The sequence below is a fragment of the Berghia stephanieae genome, chromosome 11 (genome assembly GCF_034508935.2).
Source record: "Berghia stephanieae isolate SIO BIC M18660-M18661 chromosome 11, UCSD_Bste_1.3, whole genome shotgun sequence".
In the NCBI taxonomy this organism is placed as follows: Eukaryota; Metazoa; Mollusca; class Gastropoda; order Nudibranchia; family Aeolidiidae; genus Berghia; species Berghia stephanieae.
Window position 1 is genome coordinate 21,994,917 of NC_088370.1, and position 18,668 is coordinate 22,013,584.

The 18,668-nt window shown below is 34.9% G+C and overlaps 1 protein-coding gene across 1 annotated transcript in view; it reads right to left on the minus strand.

Annotated features, from left to right (window-relative positions):
- Window positions 1-495: 495 nt before the first annotated feature.
- The window catches only part of LOC144956918 (zinc finger protein 385B-like), a 19,197-nt gene continuing 1,024 nt past the window's right edge, over window positions 496-18,668 (minus strand). Inside the window, exons 2-10 of the mRNA XM_078887743.1 lie at window positions 16,240-16,328; window positions 14,571-14,709; window positions 12,853-12,887; window positions 12,448-12,556; window positions 11,197-11,225; window positions 10,682-10,826; window positions 8,962-9,147; window positions 3,330-3,527; window positions 496-2,858 (exon numbers count right to left, since the gene is read on the minus strand). Coding sequence (XP_078743869.1) covers window positions 2,518-2,858; window positions 3,330-3,527; window positions 8,962-9,147; window positions 10,682-10,826; window positions 11,197-11,225; window positions 12,448-12,556; window positions 12,853-12,887; window positions 14,571-14,709; window positions 16,240-16,328 — 1,271 coding nt within the window. The 3' untranslated portion in view covers window positions 496-2,517. The remainder of the gene's footprint in view (window positions 2,859-3,329; window positions 3,528-8,961; window positions 9,148-10,681; window positions 10,827-11,196; window positions 11,226-12,447; window positions 12,557-12,852; window positions 12,888-14,570; window positions 14,710-16,239; window positions 16,329-18,668) is intronic.

Consider the following 18,668-nt stretch of genomic DNA (forward strand, 5'->3'; position numbering starts at 1 on the left):
TCTTTCACACACTTTTACATACCCCCGACTGTTGCAAGGTCAAAAACAATAATAATTCTATTGCAAACTTTTACACACTACCCACTTTTGCCAGGTTGAAAACAATGCAATCTAACATATGTTACAGACATTCAAAGACATAACTTGATCATAATAACATAATGAGGTTGTTGGGAGACAACTAGCAGACCTACAACAAACAATAAACAAAATAAAATTGTATGGAAAAAAAAATATCTATCCACCCAAAATGCCTTTCTTTTATTCACCCAAAATGCATTTCTTTTAATATTTCTATAATTGATTAGTTTTAAATGTTTTTACTTTTACTCATTGGAGAAACAGCAAACCCACATTTACGACTGAGGATTTTTGCTATTCCATTATTCTGTAGTTCAACATAATTAGTTATGAAGTCAAGTTCATAACATATATATATATATATATATATATAATTATTTTTTAAAATTTAGCTTTGACCATAAAACTTGCATCTTTGTTTTTTGTTTTTAAAAAAAAGTATTTAACCCTTTAACCCGTAATCCATATACTTGTATATATTTCTCTGAAATTAGTCAGAAATATGGTCAAATGAAAAGATTAATCAACTATGTGGCTAAAAAACAAGGCCAAAAATGGCAGGGTGAGGCCGGCGGGGGTGAGACCAATGGCACCAAAATAACCAAGGTTCAAAGGGTAAATAATTTTTTTTTCACCCATCCTGACGGACATTTAAGATCTATACACAAAATTAACGTCCAAAAGATTAATGCTCGTGGATAGTGAGGTGTTGAATATGGTAGTGGAGGAAGATTAAGATGATGGTCATGATGTAACTGGTGAACACGAAGCAAGATCTGATGAAAGTGATGATGACAGTGACAGCTGTAGTGAAGGAAGTCAACTTTTGTCCCAACAACATATTGGTGATGTTGAAGTCGGCAGTAGGTCAGAGGATGACAATGAAATGATAGTGACAATGTTTTTAGCAGAAACAAGACTCCATTTCAACTCAATAACACAATAATGGAGAAAGTAACCATTGTAATTGTATAAAACCTACAGTAATGGGTAATTCATCTTGTGCAGATAAAGACGTTGAACTGAACTTGAAAGGGTGGTGTATCAAGGACTGGATACTTTTTCGTTTTGATATGACTGGATAAAAAGGAGATGAAATAGTTGTCCATGAAGACTGCATGTTTGGCAGGTCAAAAAAAAGTTTTGAAAATTACTCTGTGCCAACCTTTACAAGACTGGGTGACCTTGACATTGACATCAATGCCAAACAAACACAAAGCCCATTTGGTCCCTTCAGCTCATTTCTGAGCAAACTATAAAACATTTCAAAGGAGAACAAATATCCCTCAAGGAAATAAACAACGTTGTGTTCACCTATCTCCCCATATGACCACTCCTGTAAAGACTGATAGCCTAAATAAGCTCAGAAGACACCAGCAAAGCATCATCTTTCAACTAAGTACACAACACATACCGCTCAACTGCCATTTAAGCAAAATTACAAAAGACACATCCCCTTCCTGCCTCCTATGTCAACACCCCAATGAAACAGTAAAACACCACTTGCTTGAATGTCAACCTCTTGAAGACCTGAGATGCACATTCCTCCCACCAAATTCAAACATCAGTAACACACTTTATAGTCACCTGGAACAACTACAAAAGACGTCTAGCTTCTACGTCATGGCACAAGACCAAAGGGCTAGAGCTCAGGTAGTTGCTGGTTCGGATATCCTCAAGTATGCAATCAAAACCAAGAAAACAACAGGCAGACTTTTGGAAAGCGCAGTCTTGCCCCAACCGTATTCTCTCAATAAGATAAATCATTGAATAGAGCTATGAATTGAAGGCATCTTTATAAGTTAATCAGACTTTGAAAAAGCATTTGACAGCCTTCATCGCTTAATAACGCTATGGAACATCACGAGACACTTCCGCTTGCCCCTCAAAAATAGTTAATATACATTGTAAAATCCAAATAATGCTTTGGTAAAATTTGGATTTTCAAAAATTATCTACATTTATAAATAAAGTTAAAATCAATATGCTTGGCAAGCCTTTACTAATTATATGTGTCAGTACATGACATAATCAGTCGGAAGATAAAAATTTTGGATTTGCATTTTTTTGGGTATTTTCTGAAAGATTATGCTCCCTGGAGCATTTTAATCTTTATTTGAAGTAATCAGGTGACTTTTAATGAAGCTATGATCAGATGTATGGGAAAGATATCTGGCAACTTTTCTCAAAATTTCATACTTTTTCAACTTAACTAACTGTAAAAAATATTTAGAAGTGAAATCAAGCTTTGATATTTCCAGAAGATGTACAAAAAGGGTTGATTTAATCATTTATGACAAGAACTCATTTTTGATAAAAATTGACCTTCTAACTAAACTTGGCAATGTCTCAGTTCAAGCTTTTTCACCATCAGACTGATTATGTCATTCGCCGTAACATTTATAGAAACATAAAACGCTTGATAAGACTACAACATCAATACACTTGAGGGTATGTGTATGAGTTGTTAAAATCTTGACCACCATCACCATAAGATTGGTATGAAGCTGGGAAGCCCGACTGCTGCATCATCTGGTCTCCTGGGCCGTTTGGGTTGGAGTATGCCCCATTCGGTCCTGCCATTGCTGACTGGTGAAATGAAGACGATCCAGCCTGGCCTCCTCCACCGCTGGGATATGCTCCACTTTGTTGGTTCCCCATTGCAGGATAAAAAGCTGTTGTCATTTCTTGTCTTGAAAAATTCTGAATGACAGTAGCAGCCATCATGTTTGGCTGTGGCTTGGGTCCGCCTTCAACGCGTGCTTTGTGCTTGGATCCTGTATCACAAAATGAATGAAGGAATAAAAAGCTGAATTATGTGGATGGATTAATGGATAGATAGAGGGATAAATTATAATTAAAATACTTGAATAACAACAACAATTGAAGCAATGAACAAATGATTGACTAAATGAAAGAAGGCATGAATGAACAGACGAACTAATGAATGAATAATTGGTCAGAGCGATATATAAATAAATTGGTAAAAATATTATTTAAAACAATTTTGAAAAGTAGAAAAATCTCTAGGATTGAGTGAGTTAATAGCCAATATTCTCAACACAAACATGTAACATAGAAACGATTGAGACATTGAGTATGCTGGCCAACAAACTAGATGGCTATATAAAGTATAATAAGACATTTATTTTACACGCGTTGTTTCACAGATAAATTTTAAAAATCACCACAAAATCCTGTGCTTTGTGATAAACTACTGGTGTGTTTCATTACATTGCATTACTAACCAGAACGATGAGCATCCATTTGACTTTGAGAGTTCATGCCGACGTCACAGAAAGAGCAGTAGAGATGACCTCCCTTGTTACCCTCTGTGCCAGCCTGACCTCCAGATGGTCTTGGGAAACCTGGATTGCTATAACTTCTCACGGACTTGTTTGGGTTTCTAGCCTGACCGGGAACGTTTTTGGGTAATGTTCCTTCCTCTGTAGGGAGGGGAATTAATGAATTTTTTTTTTTAATTGAACTTTTATATAGCGCAATATCCACTAAACGTGCTCAAAGCGCTTTACAAGATGTCCCTGACCAACAGGCAAAATTAAACATGAAGGACAGGACATAACGCCTGTTAGGCGAAATTATAATATTTTTTTTCAGACAGAGACAACGCTGTTAATGGCCAGATACTCATTTTACACTTGACTCAACTATGCGCCGAGCTAGGCTCGAACCCAGGACCTTCTGATCTGAAAGCGAGTGTCATACCACTAGATCACATAGCCGATAAAACCAAAATTCCAGAGACATGGTTTAACTTTATCTTTATCAGTTTAGACACATGTGATGATATTTTGTCAGGGCAATCCCGTATACATAAATGAAAAATAATTTGTTCACATGCTTTTGACTCTCTCAAGTCACCATTATTGAAAATCGAACTAATTTGTTTAAATTTCGAATTCATATGAACTAGAGACAACCAATTCCTTATTTCCATGGGGATAAATGGTAAGGCTTATGACAGGACATAACTACTTCGGGGAAACATCTTCACACACTTTGAAAACTACAAATAAATACAAGATGTCAACCTAAGATCTTTTTGTTTTTATTGTTTTTAAGGATTTTAGGGCACTTGTAACACAATTTGGTCATATCAGCGCCAGTAAAAAGAAAGAAAATTGGATAGTAAAAACATTCTAGATGTACAATTAAAAGGACTTGAGGAAAAAGTAAGACAAGGATAAATGATTTAAATAGGGAACAGATGTAGATTCCAGGAACACACAATCAGTGTACTCAGTTTGAGATCACCTAAAAGTCTCACCCAGACACCAGCACAAGATCCCACTAAGAGGAATACACGAAATTGAACAAAGAACCCAACTGCTTTTGAGCTTTTTTTTATATAGCGCAATATCCACTAAATGTGCTCAAAGCGCTTTACAAGGGGTCCCTGGTCAACAGCAACTTTTAACATGTAGGACAGGACACCTGTTAGGCGATATTACAATTTTTCGGACAAAGACAACGCTGTTACTCATTTTACACCCGAGTACGGTGAGAGAATGTGAGTAAAGAATCTTCTCCAAGGACTCAACTATGTGCCAGCGAGGCTCAAACCCAGGACCTTCCGATCTGAGAGTGAGTGTCATACCACTAGACCACATAGCTGCACCATTTGAATGGTTATGAAAAGTAAGCTCTATGCACAATGCAACGCATCTCTATCAAATCGTCTGTCGCCAGATCAATAAACAAGCAGGGATTTTTTTTTTTAAAGTTTATATTGTACAAATACTACAAAATCCCCATTGCATGAGTGACAAACTAGGAGTCACCTGACCTGGCCTTATCGAGAACCCGCTCCAGACCTAACTTTAAGCATCCAATCCAGAAATGAGGAAATCAATGGTTTCATCATTTAAATCCAGATTTCATTTCTGCTTACAGAGACTTGCATACTTAAAACTTTTTAAAAATTGTCATTTTTTAGGAGATAAAAATTGGAGTCACAATCGCTATAGCAAAATTTACAAATCAACAATTTACTTTCACAAGGAATAAATAAAACTTCAAAATCCTTAAAATTATGTAGTCTGGCATCAAATTTCATCTTCAACATTTTGAGGACTTTTGAGATGCTCAAGAAGTTCTGAAATTGCAACCAAAATTTCGTATTTCTGATAATTTCTCGCATTAGTAGACGGGACTGGCTTACATGAGACAGAATGAGCAACAAGGATAGTAGATGAATATAGTTCTTTATACACTGCGTGGCATTTCCCTCTCTGAGCGGTATTTCAGTGCTAGGTCAACCTGACCCCATTAGTGGGGTCAGCCCATGGGTGGAACAGGTAGCGGTCAGTAGGAATCTGTGATGCCGCTGATGGTAATTAATTGTTGCAATATTTCATGGTATTGCTCAGTTGATAACACAAATATGAAAACTGTTCCCTCACCACAAGCAAAGGAAAGGTTTCTTTCATCATATGCCATGGTTTATAATAATGTATCCTCTTAAGGCTGCTCATAAGAGAGGTGTCAATTTAGTGGTTTTTGAGCTATCAATGAAATTAATTTGTTGTAATTTGCATATCAATATTTTAATTCCCAGCGGCAGAAAATGATTGAAACAAGCATCAATATAAAGTAAAAATGATGATCTTGACACATGCCAAGTTTTGTTGTCCGGGCAGTAAAATCTTAAAAGATATGAATTTTTTATTGTAAATTTCATATTTGGCATGACTTGGTGAGATCCTTATGTTCTCTCCCATAGTATTCCATGCCATGAATTATGTCCAAATATCAGTTTAGGAATAAAATATAAACCATTAGACGAAAATAATACTAATATTATTTTTAAGCATTTAACTGATTTAAATATTATGAGTTTTGGGCACATTTGAAAACCAACTTTTTAATAGCTTGATAACTTTTTTTCTATACTTAAATCCCTTACGATTCAAGTCAAAATTATATTTTTTTTATGACTGTTAGGCATTATAGTTTGAAGATGTATACGGTACTGCTTTTGTGTGGTTGTTTCAGAAAATGCCGACTTTATAGTGTCATTTAGGTGTTAATGTTTAAGGTCATTGAAATCCATCTCAATTACTCTTATTTTTGCATGTTGAATAAGTAATATAATGTAAGTTCAAGGTCTCCTTTTGTGTACAAGTGAATGTGTTTAACTTTTTATAGACTGAAGCGTCCAGATATATATGGCAGTGATTTCCCAAAAATTAAATGATCTTGCTGTGGTATGCCTGTGGTGTTGTACTGATTTGACTCTGATTGTTATTCAATTGTTTTATCTCTAAATTTGACTGACTGGAGTTCAATGGTATATCAGATGACTTTATAAGACAATGACTGAATGTGTATTCTTGGAAGAAAGGAGATGATTCTATATAACCTATATGGATAGTGTGTTCGTTTTGAATGTAGTTGGTCAATAAGGAGAAAAAGGTTACTACTTGGAATAAACTATATGCCTTCATAATTTTGAATCCTCTTCTGTCCACATACTATGTCCGTCTGTTTGAGCAAATCATTTAACAGTACCAGTGCTTAGTGTTAGTTGTAATTGATGATTGATACTGCAATATTTGTAGCATGTCCAGTAACCTTGTTGGGTGATTGCTTTTTTTCTTGTAAAGAGGTCATACTTGATAGGCAGATTGATAGTAAATTGAGATATTGAAATCATACACAATATTAGTTTTTAGTCTTTACTGGTCAATAAAATATTATCTTTATGAGTTATTTTACCACATAAAGACATAAATCATATCAGTTTACTGTTATGATCAACACAACTGTTTGAGAGGAACGGAATTGGTAAAAAACAATACACAGAACTTACAAAACCATGAATAAATCAAGAAAATCAACTGCCAATATGATAATATTGCACAGAACATAGATGCATATATGTACTTTTGATATTTATCAAAATTCTTGAGATACTGCCGCTGAGTTTTGAATAACAACTTTTTTATTTAAGTGCACCATAATTTACAAGCACTTAAAATTAGATCAACAATTTCTGATATTCAAAGAAAACTATTAACCACAAGAATGTCAAATCTTCACTGATGTTTAGAAAGACAACTGATTTTTCAAATCAAAATAATAAAGTGAAAGAGTCTGTTATTGTTTTCCCGCTATACAGACATATTATAAGACCATAAATATCCATAATTGCCCCCATTGGACACGGCACTGCCTAATACCAGTTGAACTCCAATGACCTCATGCAGGTAGCGAGCAGGGAGGGTTATTGGTCCCTTGGGAGTTCCAACTGAAATAGCGTTGATTCCATGCAGTGTATATTCATTAGGGGGTCCTGATAGCCCAGTTGGTAGAGCACTCGCTTCACACAAAAGGGATCGTAATCGATCCCAGGTGCAGTGAGTTTTTTCGGAACCCCCCCCCCCCTTCCTGTGTCTGTAAGATTAGTCGGAAAGTACTTTGCGATAGACGAGCATCCTATCCCAAGGATAGGAAGCAATTGCTATTGTCCATTTCACGCTATAGAAACAGGAATAAACTCTGGCTCCATGGGCCAAATGGCTCTGAAGGACTTTTTTAAAGTTCATTGAAATATCTGATTATAAACTAAAATAAACCCCCTTAATAAATAGAGGTGCCTAAATGAGTCAATAAAATGGAGATAAAGATAAAGGGAGTAAATCTGACTCATGAAATACAGTGGAACCTCCCGATTACGACACCTCCGAATAGCGACAACCTCCTGATAACGACATTGACCCCTGGTCCCGATTTTTTTTTCTATTTAAGATCAGTAAAAAAAACCTCCAAATAACGACGCGCTTTTTGATAAAACCTCCGAATAACGACATCATTTTGGTGATTTTCAGCAGTTTTCGTAGATATCTGATACTAAAAATACAGAGCATGAGTACTCAAAGTTTATAAAAACGATTCCTGCTTGAACCAATGAGAACGCAGCTTTTGAAACCAATGAGAACGTAGCTTTTTTTTGACGAATCTTGGCTGATATGCATTAATAAAAACCAAGGTATAAATGTTAGTGTAAGCAAGTAAACACAAAATCTTGGAAAATGTGATATTATGTGGTGATAGTAGTAGTAGTAGTTGTAGTAGCAGTAGCAGCAGCAACAGCAACAGCAGCAGTAGTAGTAGTAGTAGTGTTTTTGTGGGAGGAGGAGGAAAAGGATGAATTTTATCTAACTCGCAGCGTCAGAATTACCTGTTTTTGTTTGTTTTAAAGGGTTTTACAGCGCTTGTGACACATCTATGTCATATCAGCGCCAGTAAAAAGGAAGAAAATTGGATAGTAAAAAACATTCTAGATTTACAATTGAAATGACATAAGACAAAGGGGAATGGTTTAAATAGGGAACAGATGTAGATTCCAGGAGCACACTATCAGTGTACTCAGTTCAGATCACCTAAAAGTCTCATCCAGACACGCACAAGAACCCTCTAAGAGGAATACACTACAATGTTTTGTTTGTTTTGTCAATGTTAATAAAAACTGGTCCCGCGGGCCTTACCCGCCCACTTTGTCCGCCATCTTGGAAACCTCTAAATAACGACACCTCCGGATAACGACATAAAAACTCGGTCCCGTGGCATGTCCTTATCGGGAGGTTCCACTGTATATGTATATATATATTATATATATATATATATAATATATATATATATATATATATAATATATATATATATATATATATATATATATATATATATATATATATATATATATATATATATATATATATATATATATATATATATTATTCTGTGTTTACTTGAAAAAGGCCAAGGGCCGAAACGTCGTTTATTTTGTGTTGTTCATTCGTGAGACAGAGTTACTCCCTTTATCTTTATCTCCATAAAAAAAAAGGGGGAGCATTACCAAACTGCTTGAGTAGTGCCAGTTTCTTGGCATGCTTTGATCCGCTGAAATGTGTGGCCGCGGATTCGGGGCAGGTTAACTTAACATTGCATGTCTCACAAGTCTGGAGGAATTTGGGCTTCTTGGCCGAGGGCTCCCCATCCTCCTGTTGTGGGGTGGGCGCGGGAGGAAACCCGCTCTTCCTGTCTGAAGGTAAAAATGATACAAAATTCATCCACAATTTGAATTTTAGAGAATAAATTAAAATATTAATTATTAAAAAATTTGAAAAAAAGAACATCAATATCAGTATTGTTAATAGAAATAATAATGATGACGGTAATAGAAGTAGTAGTAGTAGTATTAGAAGTAGTAGTAGTAGTAGTAGTAGTAGTAGTAGTAGTAGTAGTAGTAGTAGTAGTAGTAGTAGTAGTAGTAGTAGTAGTAGTAGTAGTAGCAGCAGTAGTAGTAGTAGTAATAGTAGTACTTTTATGCAGACATAATGACAGACCCCTTTCTGAGTGCTGAACTCCAGTAAAAAGACATGTACTTTTTTCCCCCCGTTTAGCAGGTGATTGCAAAATATACTGAGGGTTTATAACATACTGAAAACCGTGAATATACAGAAAATTGGCAACCTATAATAATAATAATAATAATAATAATAATAATAATAATAATAATAATAATAATAATAATAATAATAATAATAATAATAATAATAATAGTGATAATGATCATATGATGGTAAATACCTCACATCTCCAAATTAACAATTTTAAAAATTACCAAAAAAAAAAACATAAAAATAAAACAAATCGTAACCATGCTGGGGTAAGGTAAACTGAAAATTGAAAGTTGAATTGGAAGTAGTAGAATTAATATAAAGATATTGAAAAGAAAGTCCTAAAAACTCAGTGTTAGAGCAACAGGCTCACAAACAAAAAGGTTTTCAAGGTGCAATCGAGACCCAGCAGTGATTTGGTATCTGAAGCCAATAAAACTGATGGAAAACACATGGCAACTTTCCTATACAAAGGGTAGGAAGCAATTGCTACTATCAATCTTAGGCCACAAAAACCAAGACATACTCCTGCTCCATGGCTTTATGTAGAATTTTTAATTGCATCAAAAGTCTCTTTCTGATTCTGATCAATTTTGAGTTAAAATTCAAGTTTTTTTCTCATTTGGTTCACCTGAACAAAGTAGAGGTAAAGTTGCTGTGATATTAAGACATAACAAAATATCAAGTATAACACTTTGAAAACCAAGACAATAAATTATTTCAGTCACAATTTTTTACAGAAAAGTCCCTCAAAGCTAGAGTAAAGGGCCCATGGAGACATAATATATCCCGGTGTCTATAGCGTGAAACTGACAATAGCAATTGATGACTACCCTTTGGACAGGCGCTAGACGATCACAAAGTACTTTCTGCCAGATCTAACAGACCTAGCAACCCAATCATTGCTGGGTGTACTGGGGGGTCATGAAAAAAAAAAAATCTCAACCGCATCTGAGATCAATCTCAGTCCCACTGCGTGTGAAGTGAGTGCTCTACCAACTGAGCTATCCAGACCCCAAATCATTATAAGTCAAATAAAAATTTTTAGACCCATAATTCTTATATTGTTGAAACCCTCCAATTGACTTCATTTTAAAAAAAAAGAAAATCAATCAACATAATAAAGGATTTTTTAAAATGTGTTTAAAAAACAAATTGCCGTAGTCGAAAACCTACCATGCACTAATTTAAGAGTATTCTTATGTTTGGCCCCTTGATAATGCATCTGGGCCTGAATTGGGGAGGTGAACTGAATGCGACAAGTATGACAAAATGTAGAAGAATTATTCACATCCTCTTCAGGCATTTGGAGGTTGCCGGGCTGGAGAAGAAAAATGGTTTGATTGATAAAACAATAAAAAAAATGTTTGGTAGGCTAGGTCGTCTCTAAAAGTTTAATTTGGTCACTGTATGAAAAATTGATATTTGTGTCCCAAAATTCTCAAACTGGTGTTAAATTTTTTTAATATCAATGTGAAATTGAATGTAAGCTTCAATTTAATATACAAAAATAGATAAAATGGATGTTTCGGGTTTCCCCTTTATTAACAAAACAGGATAAATGAAACATTACAGGCGAATGAGATAATGTGGTGGTGGCGTTGTTAACAGTGATCTATCTTACTGTTGCCTTTTCAATAAGAATTTAACTTGAAATTTAAATTAAACACATCACCGATGGTCAAAATTACCTGAGGATTCTGACTGGCATGACGCATTTCTGAAATGGAACAGACAACAAACAAACAAACAAATAAATAAATGAAAAAATCGAAAATCAAACAACATTCAAAGTTAACCTCTGAATGCTTTGTATTTCATTTCATTTGATTATCTTAACCCTCTCCTTACCAGCCATTTTCAGAATTTTTCCCAAAACTTCACACCCACCCAACACAAAATCAGACATTTCTTACTCAAACATAAAAGCAACAAGCACATTCTATACATAATATTGTTCGACAATATGAGCTCTATTACAGAATGTCAAGTTTTTATAGCTATAGCAAAAAGAAATGAAATCTGGATGAGAAAAGTGAAGGTTGAATCGTAACAAATGTGACGATTTTCCAATAGGTGGTTAAAGGGAACAAAGAAAATAACAGTGCTGATGGTGCCAAAAACTGAAAAGGGAGGAAAATTTTGAATGATTGCCTTTAAGACCCATTAATTTTACATCATTCGCCCCCCCCCCCCCCCCCCCCCCCCCCACACACACATTTTTAGAGCAATTGAGATGATACTCTAGCTAACATCTAGAGAGTGGGAAACTGCACCTATTTGTTCCACCACAAATCAAATCTACCACTGCCAGTACATTTGATCAAGGGAAATATAACTTTTAAAAAAAGAGGAAATTCCTCCTCTGGCTCAAAAATCGCGGATTTCCGCGGACCTGAGGAAAACCATCAGCATTGAAATATTACAGAATCTTTAAAGGCGGATTTGTTTGAAACTTAGAAACAGTGTCTAAAATTGTCATATAATTATATTTCAATGCTGGAAGTCATTTATTTATAAAGGGATTATCAAGTGATTACTTTCAAACCACCATATTTTGCAAAATCAGGAAGCAAAAATCTACTGAACTTTTACAAAACACATTGAGTGACCCATTTCTGAGTGCTGAACTCCAGTAAAAAGACTTTTGTATTTACTTTTTTTTCCCCCCATTTAGCAGGTGATTGGAAAACATTATGAGGGTATATAATATATAGTATACTAAATTCCGTAAATTTACAGAAAATTGGCAGCCTTGAGTGATGTACAAATTATTATATTTGGTACCATTGTAAGCAGAATTTAATTTTTCTTCAACATGATATATAATTTAATTTCCTTTAATGCATATTCCTTGCTCTGGAGGGCATATCAAAATTGTAACGTTACATTTGATCATTACTGTATATGGAATATAATATGGCTGGTGCCAGGTCACTGACCTTCGGCCTGTCTACATTTCTGGGCATGTTTGGTACCAGCATAATGAACTTCCGCCTGGGCTGATGAGGTAAACCTAATATGGCAAACTTCACAAAAGAAAACGGGTGCCTGAAATCAAGGATCAGAATTAAACAGAGTTAAAGAGCTATGTTTAAGGTAAATACACGGAAAATTGGCAACCTTGATAAATAAACCATAAGTATACAAATAATTTTTTAAAACCCCCCAAAAAAACCATCATCATCGGCATCTTCATCATCATCATCACCCGAAGTAAAAAATTTATTTGATTTTTGTCGAGTTACAGTTATACTATCATGCTAATTTGGATAATAAGTGATTATAATTTGATTTGTGTACTGAATTGGCAAACTGACTAAAATAACCTTTAAATGTTTTGTTACCTGGGAACTATTGTTACCACCTTGATTTTTCAGCTCTGAAAAACAAAACAAAACAAAAACTATAGTGACCTATTCTTTCAGAATGGTGTACAATTTTATCAGGTAAATAGCATAATATCTGCCTTTTAGTAAGGAAAAAGAACTTCTTAAAATTTTCCTACTATGGTTAAAATGCTATTACTATTATCTCCAAATCTACAGCCAATAAGTAAAACATTTAATCTCTTGATACAAATGTGTGTATTTGCCATTTTTTCTGGTGCAAACTTGCTTCTTTACAATCCACTGCCTCAATCTGGTTGTCAGTCAGGGTGAAGAATATGCCAAAATGTCAAATAAAAATCAAAAAGATCAGAAATGTAGAATTGCCAAACCTAATTTGTCAAAATAAGAAGCCGAGGTTCCTATCCCAAAGAGAAATCAAAATTTTAAAAAGAAGGGGGAATTTTGAGACAAAAAATTGGAATCAACTTACCGTCATTGACTATGACATGTTCTGCTGCAGAAAATGTAATAGACAGTCCAAAAGTAATCAAATGATACAATATAAAATATGTCTATTGATTTTATAAAACCCAGATAAACCTGAGCTTCTATATAGCGCAATATCCACTAAACATGCTCAAAGCACTTTACAAAGGGTCCCTGATCAACAGCAACATGTAAGAAGTAGAATTAGACGCGACGCCTGTTAGGCAATATTACAAAATTTTTTTATCTTCGACACAGACAACACTGTGAATGGCCAAGTTCTCATTTTGCACAAGAGTACTGTGATAGAATGCGAGTAAAGAGCATTTTCCAAGGATCCAACAGGACCTTCCAATCCGAAAGCAAGGGTCATATTACAAAACCCCCTAGAGAATAAAAAGGGGGTCAAATAGTAACGGAGGACACAAGCCCTGACTGTCTCATGACAAAGCATTGAATTTATCAATTAAGTTGTACTGTCGGAAATCCAACAATTGTCAGAAGATATACAGGCCTGAAACTTTTTGCGAATGTACTGTAATGATTTTGTAATTTCATATAGACAATGTCTAAAGTTTTCTAAAAGTATGAATAATTAGAAGGATTTGGCAAGTCTGGCAACTTCAGATTTTCACTGTTACAGTAATTAAATCAAGGATGCCAAATGATTTTTGAAAACAAACAAAAAACACCTGAGAATGGTTGGAAGCAGTACATCTCACCTAAACCGAATCCTTGTAAATGAACAAAGAAAATCATCTCTAAAACGCTCTCTTTCCTTTGCAAGGGTATGGGGCCTTTGTTGCATCAATTCCAATCATAATATTTCTGACTTAAGAAGAAGGACCTCCAGTGGCCTTCAGGAAAAGCTGTTGAGATCTGAACTGTTATATATGGTCATCCTCCCTTATCCTAATGAAGCATCTGGATTGCCAATTCAGGAGGCAAACATTAACTGAACTTTTACGCAAACACATAGACCAACCCCGCTCTGAACTCCAGTAAAAATATATTTTGTACTTAATTAGTTCCATTTAGAAGCTAATTGAAAAATATACTGAGGGTTTATAACACACTGAATTCCGTAAATATAAGGAAAACTTGCAACCTCGAAGCATATAAATTTAACCCCAATCTCATATATTTGACTATTTGACCAGTTTTTATATGGTGTATATTTTACATTTCAAAAGAATTAGGGAAAACAGCAGACAAAGGTAATGAACAACAACAAAATATGAACCTACGCTCTAGCATCTGAAGTTTGAGACGATGTTTGGAGCCTGAGTAATGCATTTGGGCCTGCACTGCAGAGGTCAGAGTGACACGACAAGTTGAACAGAAATGATCACTGCTAGTTTGGAAAGGAACAACAGCATTTGATTCCTGGTTAAAGATAATGAAAGAAAAAAATTTGAGTAACAAATTATAATTAATCTTATTATTAACTCTCTCCTTACCGATCCTTTTCAGTATTTTCCCAAAATGGCGGGCTTACCCAGGAGAATTTTTAAAACTCAAACAAGCTCTCTACAAAGCAACTTTATGTTCCTATTAATTAAACAAAGATAATTCTTCAAAGATTGTGATGAACAAAATAAGTCTGAATACGAAAAATGTATATTGTGTCGTAAATAATGTGACAATTTTGCTGAAGGTGGTAAGGAGAGGGTTAAAACCATATTGGCTTTCCGCTATTTTTGATTTATGCATTGCAGTGAACTCTCCGGACCTATCAAAGGCAACAGACAAGAAAATAAAAATCTGTAAATTTTACTGATTGTCCAATTTACAAAAAGAAAATAAATGCCATCCATACCGCAATGCATGATTTCCACCCTTATTGATACAAAATAATATGAATAATTAATGCTGTAATAATGCTTTAGAATTGATAAAATGCACTATAGGGCATTTAGAAATATAATGCTTATGCTTAATATTATTACTCTTATTATTAATTATTAACGAGCCTATTTCTGAGCAAAATAGCCATATTTACAGATCAATAAGAACCTGTAGGAAATATCTGCATTTGACCATAAAACCAAAAAAAAAAAGTATTATTGTATAAAAACAAATGAAATCTGCAGAATATCAGGTCACATAACAAATATAAAATATGCATTTTTTAAGATTTCAAGATAATTCTTAATTAAAATATTTTAAGCTAATATAGACAATAAATCCTTGAAAAAAATATAAGAAAAAAAATCCAACAAAAATGTTTGTAAGATTCAGATTAGGTTTTTTTTCAATCATAAAATAAAGCATAAAAATAGTGACTTAAAAAACCCTAAAAACAAAGAGCCATTTTTATAAATTTTTCTCTAAATTTGGCACCCAAATCTTTTTTTTTCTTCTCTTCAATATTCATGAAAAAATCTTAATAAGCCCAAATGACAATTTTCTAAACTTAATTTGTATGATTTGTCTTGATAGATGTTAATAGAGGTTTAAATCCCTTTTCAAACTGAAGAAACAACTCTGACCATTTTTGACCAAAATAACAAAATAATTTCACCACACCAATACGCTTTCGATTCATTTATTTGCACATTTTTCTGCAGAAGGAAAAAAATCTAACTTCAGACAAATTCCACTCCCCAGAAGTAATGCTTTGTGTCATGTACATTTTGTTGTGGATCTCTTTCATAGATTTATTTTATCTTGACTCTAGTCCGACCCTTGCTTTTCAAGGTGACAAAAATAAAAAACACAAAACAAAAAAAAAACAACAAAACAAATTGTTTTTTTATTTTCTTATTGTTTTCGTTAACAACATCTAACTTATACTTATAATTCATAATCCTGAGAAACTTGTATCATTACCTTCATTTGGACATTTTATTTATTTATCTTTTCTAGTTCTTGTTTTTAAACAGTAAAGTAAAATATACAATATGATCTACTTACAGCACTGGTTGATATCTGTTGACTTTGAAGAGCTTGAGCCGAGTTTTCTGCTTTCACAAAATAACTCTTTCCCGAGGCCTTTATTTGATCTACAATTAAGAAATATAAACGAAGTGACTATTTCTCCTAATGCTCGGGATAACAAACTTGATCTCTATTTCTCCTAACAGTTTCCCTTCTCAAGATTTCTTTGGGTTATTTGTGAGAGTGTCTGTGTGAATGGTGAATGTGTATGCATTTTTTGGTGTTATCTTTTGCTAGTTCTTGGGTGCTCTGTCTTTTATTCCCAACTTCTATCTTGAGTTTGTGCTTTCCTGTCTTTCAACCTCTGTTCCAGTGTTGAGACTTTGGCTTTGTTATTTAGGTTTACTTCTGTTCTCTCTTTGATAGTTCAGCGCGAAGTGCAAAAGTGAACGCGCCATGGAGTATTCGAGATAGCACAACTTTTTGATAAAATCCGTCTTTGTAAACAACGATCCTTGTCCACTCTGTTTGAGCATTTACGTGATAACACAACTTTTTGATAAGGGAGTGTCGACGTACATGGTAACCGGGCACCTAGCCTCAGGATCTACGTAAACGGTAACTGGTTTGCCGCTGCAATACAAACAAAGGATGGGCCTCTCTCTCTCTCTCTCATCCTGTGTGTGTGTGCGTGTTATTTCAAAAAAATCAAAGAATACAATTTAACCCATTAAAGACGAGCTTCAATCATAATTTAACCTAACACCAGATCTTAGTCTTAATGTTATCATAAAAAGACAAGCTGTGCGATTATAGAGCTTAATTGGTGGAAACGATTTATTCTTCATCAACAATAGGGAAACTATTATCTGGATAAAAAAAAAAAAAAATTTAAATCAGTGTAACTGTTAAGAGGTTAAACTTGCACACACCGCGCATCGTAAAGCACCTCTGTATCACCCATTTGATCTATGTCATCAGTCGACCCATTGTTTCTTTCATCTTCCCCCATGCCCCCCCCCCCTTCTCTCTCTTGTCATAGCGTCATCCCCTCCCCTTCGCATCTCATGGTAAAACGAAAACTTTCTACTCGGTTTGCAAATACATGTAGGATTTGTCTCTCACTAAGCCTAGGCTAATGACAAGACATCAGGTGGTGGGTGTCTTATACCAAATTATAGACTCTGTTTGGCCACTTTAATCAGGTATTTGGCTATCTGTTTACGTTCTGCCTATAACATACAAACACACACACACACACACAAGGGGGGGGGGGGTAAGAAAGACAAGATCAAGGTCTAAGTTACTGTGCACCGAGCTCAATGCCCCCTCGCCCCTCCCTCCCAAAGCGCCGTGTATCCTGAGGCTAGGTGCCTGGTTGCTGTGTATGTAGACACTCCGTTTGAGCATTTACTTTTGCATCGTCATCACGTCTGTAACCCATAAAAGCTACTGGAGGCTAGCCGACCATTCGGAGACATAGAGTTCAAGTTTATTTTCCTGAGCGTTCAGAGAAATAATAGAGCCGGCTAAATATAAAATTAAAATACCAATGGATGAAATGTTTCTCCTCTATTTGTAGGTATTAATGTAATTTAAGTGGTCAAATGGTATTGAGTCACATTCTTGATTTAGTGGTGGCCAGAGGTGGTGTGATTTTTTTTATTCTTCTTTCATTTGATTTTGTCTCTTTAATAACAGAAACGAGTAAAAAAGTGACAGAAGATAATAGAAAATAAAAACTTTGCGATAGGGGGGGGGGGGGGGCAACCCATGACCCTACTGTTGTCTGGCCTTGAGAGGGTAGCTCTGTAATCTATGCCATCCACCACTCCAAAAAAAAGTGCTATCAAGCCTTGTTCAGTGAGGGGACAACGACTAATTTTCAGAGACGGGAGAGCGCTTCTACTATTGCGAATAGTGATTCCACCGTGAAATCAATATTCCCAGTAGGTACAACTTACACCTACTGACTGAACTGCGAATATGAAGTTCACATGATTCTTAAAAATTAACAATGACAAAGAAACTAAAGAAAACAAATATTGCAAAGAATTTGTTGGTGAAACAAGGCAACTATTTTATTCTAAAGCCTTGTACTTGTAATATATGCCATCACAAAAGCACACCTAAGTTAAGTAAAAGTAAAGGCAAAAAATAAAAAAGGGCGACTGGCTGTTGACAGTTCAGTGAGTTGAAGTCTGTTATTTCTGTAAATATTGGATGCTTGACACTTTTTTATTTCAAAAGTTTGATTAGTTTTAAAATTGAAATCCGGACTGTTTCGGCAGTGAAAAGGATTATTTTTAATAACAACCCTGATTGACTTGAAATTGATGAGATGTGATGTGGTGTCACCACACAGTCAGAGTGGTAATCGATGGCTTATTAATTCAGAAAAGTGAGTGGAGCAGGCACTTATGTTGGTAACAACAAGATATGAAGTGAATAGAAAAGTGCCAGAA